Below are 8,913 nucleotides of genomic sequence, written 5' to 3'. Positions count from 1 at the left end.
CCCCCCCCCCCCCCCCCCCCCCCCCCCCCCCCCCCCCCCCCCCCCCCCCCCCCCCCCCCCCCCCCCCCCCCCCCCCCCCCCCCCCCCCCCCCCCCCCCCCCCCCCCCCCCCCCCAAAAAAAATAATAAACAAAAAATAAACTCTACCTAAACACCCACAATAAAACTACCTACACCCTACAAAAAAATAAAATAAAAATAAAAATACAATACTACACCTCACTTCCTACCTAAATATAAAAACAAGAGAAAATATTTACAATAAATGTGTATATGCAATATTTTTACAGTGACAACAAACAAAGCCATACAACATAGGAATACACAATCCACAACAAGTATCGCTAGTATTTTAAATAGTAGTATTCAACAGCAACTTCAAACAACACGCCATCCAACTCCCTCTCCGCTCTCCATGACCGTTCCACTTTTTAAGAGAGGACAAGAGAACAAAAGTGTAAATTTTTTACTATACAGTTGTGAAAATAAGTATTGAACACGTCGCCGTTTTTCTCAGAAAACATATTTGTAAAGGTGCTGTTGACTTGAAATGTTTCCCGGATGTTGGGAACAAACAAAGAAATCCATATATGCAAAGAAAACAAAACTAATTTGTTTACAAATGATAATAAAATGAAATGACACAGGGAAAAAGGATTGAACACATGAAGAAAGGCAGCTGTAGAAGGGCAGTGAAAGCCCAGACAGCAGCTGAAATCTCTCAGTAGTTCTTCAGCAACCCTCTGTCCTCTGTCAGTGTAAATTAACATGAGCTGCTTGATTAATAAATCTCATTAACTATAACCCTTTTAGCAATTCCTAGATGATTCCTAGATTCCTGATTCCTAGATGCCATTGCCAGGCTCAAATTGTAAATGAGTGGTAAAGAGAGAATGACACATCATTTTTTATAAATGGATTGGCTGTCACAGAGTCCAGACCTCAACCCTATTGAGAATCTGAATCATAAGTCTGACATTGAAATCATAATAGTCTTAAATTTGACTTGGTGAAACCTGCAGTAATCCTGTCTTACTGAAGTGATAGCATTGTTTCTATTACAGGTTAAGGAAGAATCTGAAGTCTCTGATAATCGTTCACCCGTCCTGGTTTATCCGCACCCTGCTGGCCCTCACAAAACCTTTTATAAGGTCAGTCCTTGTCAGGTTGCGTTCACGAATGTTTTAATAAGACCCCCGTTTCCTGCAGCGACCTTATGAATATGCTAATCCAATTTACAGCTCCAAATTCAGCCAGAAAATCAAGTTTGTGTACAGTCTGACAGACCTGGCCGAGCTGGTCCCGATGGAGTACGTATCCATCCCAGACTGCATTAAACAGTGAGTTATTTTTCCTGTTAGACTTCCTTCTCTCGTGTTTTTTGTCTGACAGGAAGTGTTCAGTTGCAGAACTGTTTGATACTGAAGTCTCCGCGCTGCTGTTCTCCTCCAGCAGTTTTTATTTGATTTCATTATTTCTGCTGTTGGCTGTGAATCTTCAGAAACTCTCCAAGCTCTAACCCCTTCTCCCTGCCTTTCCTCTAAGGTTTGACGAAGAAAAAAATAGGAAAAAACATAAAAGGTATATGCATTTTCATTCCAGAGATCTCCTGCTGGATCTCTGTCGACCTTTTTATTTCTGATTTGCACGAAACTAACCATTAATCGTTTGGCTTTATTGAATGTCCACCTTCTACCAGAAGTGGCTTTTTGTTTACTCGAGCCTCTGTTCTTCCTTGATTTATCGTCACAACGCTGAAATGCTCCTGTGTGTCATCTAACTGTAATCGTTTGTTGTAAATTCTTTATACTTCTACACAGTTTGTCTTATTTACTGCGCAAATTTGCTGTCGATTTGCTTTCGTTTGCTGTGCAGTGTTAAACATTCCAAAAAGAAAAAAGCATCCAATGCAATTCATGTATTTTAGACCATGGGTCTCAAACTCAATTCCTGGAGGGCCGCAGCTTTGCACAGTTTTGCTCCAACTCTGATCAAACACAGCTGATCCAGCTAATCAAGGTGTTCATGCCTCTTTTAAAACACCTCGATTAGTTGGATCAGCTGTGTTTGATCGGGGTTGGGTCAAAAATGTGCAGAGCTGCAGCCCTCCAGGAGTTTGAGACCTATGTTTTAGATGGTTTTTATTAGGTTTAATCATTAATTATTAATTAATAGATTAATTATTAATTAAATGTTAATATATATATATATATATATATATATATATATATATATATATATATATATATATATATATATGATCTCTGAAGTCTTTCGAAATGCAATAAATAAATAAATAAATAAATAAATATATATATATATATATATATATATATATATATATATATATATATATATATATATATATATATATATATATATATATATATATATATATATATTTATTGCATTTCGAAAGACTTCAGAGATCATATCTAAAAGTGAATTTTTGGTGAGAAAAAATTTTAAGGTTTGATTTTTAATTAATTATTGATTGATTGTTAATAAATATTAGTAAAAAATATGTTTATTAATATCATTTTGATAGACTTTTTATAGATTATATTTTTTACTGTAGCTTTGGGTAAAAAGTGATTAATCAAGGTTTGATCATTAATTGTTATTTAATACATTAGTTAATTCTTAATAAATACTAGTAAAAGCAAATCTATTTCTGAATTCTTTTTGATAGACTTAATAGATATATATTTACCATAACCAAAACAGATATTTTGGTAAAAGGTTATGTGTCGAGGCTTTATTTCATGGCCAAATTATTCAATTATTATTAACATTGAATAAATATTCGTTTGAAAAAAAAAAAAAAAAAAAAAAAAAAAAATATATATATATATATATATATATATATATATATATATATATATATATATATATATATATATATATATATATATATATATATATATATTAAATTATATTATATATATAATTTAATCTTGATTAAGATTTTTGGATGAAGTGATGTCAAGATTTGAACATCATATATAAATTATTAATTGTAATAAATAGTAGCATAAATATATATGTATATATTCATTTCATCTTGCTAGACTTCACAGATCTTTTTTTTATACTTTAGATATTTGGGTAAAAAAGGTGTGCATCAAGGTTTGATTATTAGTGAATATATTAATCATTAATAAATATTAGTAAAATATATATATTAATTTAATTTTCATAGACTTCACACATTATTTTTTACAGTAACTAAAAACAAGAGTTTTTTGGAAAAAAAAAGAGTTTTGTTAATGTTTGATTAATAATTGTTGATGAATATTTTAAATCATTAATTCATTATTAATAATTATTACTAAAAATAAATATATTTCTTAATTCCCTTTTGATAGACTTCACAGATATATTTTTATTACTGTAGCTAAAAACAAACCTTTGGGTAAAAACGTGTTTCAAGGTTTGATTATCAATTATTAATTAATTATTAATAAATATTAGTAAAAATATATATTTATTAGTTTCATTTTGATAGGCTTCACAGATTATATTTTACAGAAAAAAATGTTTGATTATTAAATATTAATTAATATATAAATGATTAACTATGAATTCATTATTAATAAATATTAGTAAACAATAAATACATTTCATAATTCTATTTTGATGGACTTCACATATACATTTTTTACTGTAGCTAAAAACAAATCTTTAGGTAAAAAAGTGTGCGTCAAGGTTTGAATATTAATTAATAATAAATAAATAGATAGATTAATTAATTAATAGATTTAATTAATTAATAAATAGATTTAATTAATTAATAAATAGATTTAATTAATTAATTAATTAATTAATTAATTTATTTATTTATTTATTTATTTATTTATTTATTTATTTATTTATTAATGAATGAATGAATGAATGAATGAATGAATGAATGATTGATTGATTGATTTATTGATTTATTAATTTATTAATTAATTAGACTTTACAGATCTTTTTTACCATAAATAAAACCAAAGACATTTGTAAAATGAAGTGATGCAAGGTTTAATTTCAATGGAATTATAAATGTAGATATTGTCAATATTTACTAAAATATTGAGTTAGTTCATCCTGCATATAACATCGTTTGTAATGAGAATCTTTAGCTTTATTTATAAAATGAAACATAATCTGACGCCCTTTTAAAGACAAAGTTGGTCAGTTATGTATTTTGTTGAGAACTTTTGATGCGTGATTAGTTTACCCACTTTATATTTCATTTCAAAGATGCTACGTGTTATTAAAGTAAACAATATAACTTATAACAAAATACTAATTATACGTTTTATACCTGCCCGCTATTCTTTAAGATATGTAATATGATCAGATTAAGTACGAGCACTATGTCTTTGAATAAGAGTTGAATAAGTGCTTATTCTTATCATATAATGAACACAGGAACATTTAATAACAATGAAAGGTTTCGCCCATATTTATCTGAAACATTAAAGATGCTTTACCTACGTGTGTATGTTGTTTCTGTAACTTAAATTTGACTCATAAATCCAGATAAAACTCTCCAATTCAGTATTTTCCTGTATATTTTTTGAGTGTGTAGCATTGAATATTAGCGAATCATCTGAAAGCTGTTAATAATATCCTTTTTTTTTTGAGTCGAGCACACTGATTTGCTTTGTTTGTAATGACCGTCCCTCAGATTTCGATTCTGACGTTTGTCTTTGTCCTGCCAGTGTTAGTATGGTATGTATGAGCAGGCCAGTAAATCATGGTGAAGGATTTGAGTAGTGAGGTCACGGGTGATTTACGCTGTTTGTTTGTTTGTTGTTGTTTTCAAATGCATGTCTGGCTGGTGCACATTTTCACTGCATGTTTCTTCCAAACCTCCACATATTTGCATGTCAAACGGTGAATAATTGCTGTTCTTGCTGAGCGTTTTGTCTCATTTCTAATCCAAATATAGAAAAATTGTTAAGTCAAGAAGCATTTTCTTTAAAAAAAATTTGTTTTACGAAATAATGAGTCAAAATTAAATGAGTTTTTGCTTTGAAATGAACTTGTTTTAAGGAATAACTCACTTAATTTGAGCTTATTATTTCTGAAATATTTCCAAATGTTCTTCTAGAAAATGGTTCTTGATTTGGACTTGAGTCAAGACACAAACTCTCAAGAACAGCAGTCAAAATTGCATTTACATTTAGTCATTTAGCAGATGCTTTTAGCCAAAGCATCTCACAAACGAGGAAGGCATTAACATCATCAGTTTACATAATTACAGATGAAAACTAAAGTATTATTGAGTCTTTATTAAATATTCCCAAGTGCTGTTTCACAGATTTACTCCAACATTTATCTCAATAGTTTTCATATTAATTTCTAATAACTAAGTTGTTTTGTCTTTGCGATGCTTAAAGTACGTAATACTTTATTAGTTATTTTGCGAGATACTAGTATTACTAGCTTTAAGTGAAATATAAAGGCTTAATTAGGCAAGTCATCGGACAACTGTGATTTAAAAGATGTTTCGCAGAATGTCCAAGCTGCTCGTTTCAGCATCCACCCACTTTCACCCGAAAATTTGCTCACTGTTTACTCCGTCATTATGACCCTTTTTAAACCATCGAACATGTAGGGAGATATTTTGAAGAATGCTGAAAAACTTCCATTGTAGGAAAATGAATACTATGGAAGTCAATGGTTACAGGTTTTATTGGTTCTTTGGGCGATTTGAAAAAAATCTTAAGGGGACTAATAATTTTGAGTTTAAAATATTTTTTTATTCCAAACAAACAGGAGAAAACAATTATGTGAAACTAAAATATAATCACTAATAAATAATAAAGATATTAATAATCACTTGGGAACTATATAAAAATTTTTTTATAAATAAATTCAGTGAAACGGCTAATAGTTTGATGTCAGTATACGTAATCAGTAGGTGTTTTCACGTAATAATGTGCTAGTTAAATTTAAAAGTTTAACTATGTTAATTAGGCAAGTCATAGGACAACAGTGGTTTAGAAGATGTTTCGCAGAATGTCCAAGCTGCTCGTTTCAGCATCCACCCACTTTCACTTAAAGGGTTAGTTCACCCAAAAATGACAATTTCCTCACTATTTACTCAATGATTATGACCCTTTTTGAACCATCGAAGATGTAGGGAGATATTTTGAAGAATGCTGAAAACCTGTAACCATTGACTTCCATTGTGGAAAAACGAATACTATGGTAGTCAATGATTACAGGTTTTATTGGTTCTTTGGGCGATTTGAAAAAAAATCTTAAGGCGGCTAATAATTTTGAGTTTAAAATATTTTTTATTCCAAACAATCAAACAGGAGAAAACAATTATGTGAAACTAAAAATATAATCACTAATAATTAATAAAGCTAATAATTAATTATCACTTGGGAATTATTTATTAAAAATGTAATAAATTCAGTGCAAGGGCTAATAGTTTGATGTTAGTATACGTAATCAGTAGGTGTTTTCCCACGTAATAATGTGCTAGAGAAATTTAAAGGTTTAACTATGTTAATTAGGCAAGTCAATGTATAACAGGGGTTTGGAAGATGTTTTGCAGAATGTCCAAGCTGCTTGTTTCAGCATCCACCCACTTTCACTTAAAGGGTTAGTTCACCCAAAAATGACAATTTCCTCACTATTTACTAAGTGATTATAACTGTTTTTTTTATTCGTCGAACGTGTAGGAAGATATTTTGAAAAATGGTGAAAACCTGTAACCATTGACTTCCATTGTAGGACAACGAATACTATGGAAGTCAATGGTTACGGATTTTATTGGTTCTTTGGCCAATTCAAAAGAAAAGAAAAATCTTAAGGTGGCTAATAATTTTGAGTTTAAAATAATTTGTATTCCGACCAAACAGGAGAAAACAATTATGTAAAACTAAAAATATAATCACTAATAATTAATAAAGCTAATAATTAATAATCACTTGGGAATTATTTATTAAAAATGTAATAAATTCAGTGCAAGGGCTAATAGTTTGATGTCAGTATACGTAATCAGTAGGTGTTTTCCACATAATAATGTTCTAGAGAAATTTAATTGTTTAACTATGTTAATTAGGCAAGTCATTTGACAACAGTGGTTTAAAAGATATTTCGCAGAATGTCCAAGCTGCTCGTTTCAGCATCCACTAACTTTTACTTAAAGGGTTAGTTCACCAAAATTAAAATTTCCTCACTATTTACTCAATGATTATGACCCTTTTTTTATTCGTCGAACATGTAGGAAGATATTTTGAAGAATGCTGAAAAACTGTTACCATTGACTTCCATTGTAGGAAAATGAATACTATGGTAGTCAATGGTTACAGATTTTATTGGTTCTTTGGCCAATTCAAAAGAAAAGAAAAATCTTAAGGCAGCTAATAATTTTGAGTTTAAAATATTTTGTATGGCAAGTCATTGGACAACAGTGGTTAAAAATATGTTTTGCAGAATGTCCAAGCTGCTCGTTTCAGGGCTAATAGTTTGATGTCAGTATACATAATCAGTAGGTGTTAATTAAAACAGTGACCTTGTTTATAAGCTTAAAGTACATCTTAAACTATTGTAAAAGTTACAATTATGCAGAATCTCTCCACAGATTTTCTTCATGAGCTGTATTTTATCCAGCGTTTACAATGAACAATGGAGAATCAACTGACTGAAGTTCCACATTTAATTGATTTCAGTACTCGTTTTGCTTTTTGTGCTATTTTTAACCTTAATCAAAACGTTGATCAGGAAACCTTTGAGTGTGAAGTCATGAGACCGTCTGTGTGTTCAGTTATCATAAAGAGCTGAATCAAATGGTGTTGATTCTTATGACTTATACTGTTGTTATTATTTCTTTTTTATATTACTCAGGATTGATCGGGACATGCATGGAAAAGCGGAGATCGCCACTGCTGCGGTGCCGGAGTGAAGCCTGCGAAGCTGGAAGAATAGAAGAATGTATTGGGTTTCTTTTAACTGGAGAACGCAAGATCTTGATGTCAAAGTGCCTTTTAAAGAGATAGTTCAGACCTAAAATGTAAATTCAACCATAATTTTTTTTCATAAAGTCATTCCAAATATGACTTCTTTTTTCTGTGGAACTATAAAAGAAGATGTTTTGCAGAATGTCCAAGCTGCTCTTTCAGCATCCAATCACGCTTACTTAAAGGGATAGTTCACGCAAAACTGACAATGTACTCACTATTTACTCAGTGATTATGACCCTTTCTTAATCTGTTGAAAACAGACATTTTGAAGAATGTTGAAAACCTGTAACCATCCACATACATTGTAGGAAAACAAACATTATGGAAGTCAATTATGATAGGTGTTCAGCTTTCTTTGAAATATCTTTCTTTGTGTTCAAAAGAACTCGAGACAAGGGTGATTAGATGATGATAGTGTTTTCATTTTTTGATGAACTGTATCTTTAAATGTACCGAGCAGCATCAGAACACTCATACAAATGCTTTTTTAAAGGGATAAATCACCCCAAAAAATGTAAATTCTGCCATCATTCAACTGAAAAAGATGTTTTGCAGAATGTCCAGGCTACTGCTCCTGTCCAGAAAATGTAAATTCTGCCTTCATTTTATTCATGTTGCTCCAAATATGACTTTTTTTTTCTTCCTGTGGAACTAAAAAAGATGTTTTGCAGAATGTCCAAGCTGCTCGTTTCAGCATTCAGTCACTTTTAAAGGGATAGTTCACACAAAAAATACAATTTACTCTGTGATTATGAACTTTTTTTAATTTGTTGAACACAAAGGAAGATATTTTGAAAAATGCTGAAAACCTGTAACCATTGACTTCCATTGTAGGAAAAACAATATTATGGAAGTCAAGGATTACAGGTGTTCGGCTTTCTTCAAAATACCATCCTAGGTGTTTAAAAGAACTCGAGACAAGGGAGATTAAATGATGACAGAAT

General features: G+C 30.7%; 1 protein-coding gene across 1 annotated transcript in view; it reads left to right on the top strand.

The window, feature by feature from the left end:
• Positions 1 to 8,577, top strand: part of bnip2 (BCL2 interacting protein 2) — a 20,051-nt gene extending 11,474 nt beyond the window's left edge. Inside the window, exons 5-8 of the mRNA XM_056451260.1 lie at positions 1,064 to 1,150; positions 1,241 to 1,339; positions 1,545 to 1,580; positions 7,854 to 8,577. Of these exons, the coding sequence (XP_056307235.1) occupies positions 1,064 to 1,150; positions 1,241 to 1,339; positions 1,545 to 1,580; positions 7,854 to 7,911 (280 nt within the window). The 3' untranslated portion in view covers positions 7,912 to 8,577. The remainder of the gene's footprint in view (positions 1 to 1,063; positions 1,151 to 1,240; positions 1,340 to 1,544; positions 1,581 to 7,853) is intronic.
• The last annotated feature ends 336 nt before the right edge of the window (positions 8,578 to 8,913 follow it).

Source organism: Danio aesculapii, chromosome 25, assembly GCF_903798145.1.
Source record: "Danio aesculapii chromosome 25, fDanAes4.1, whole genome shotgun sequence".
Taxonomy (NCBI): Eukaryota; Metazoa; Chordata; class Actinopteri; order Cypriniformes; family Danionidae; genus Danio; species Danio aesculapii.
The sequence above is the reverse complement of the archived record's forward strand: the minus strand, read 5'-3'. Positions and strand labels throughout refer to the sequence as shown.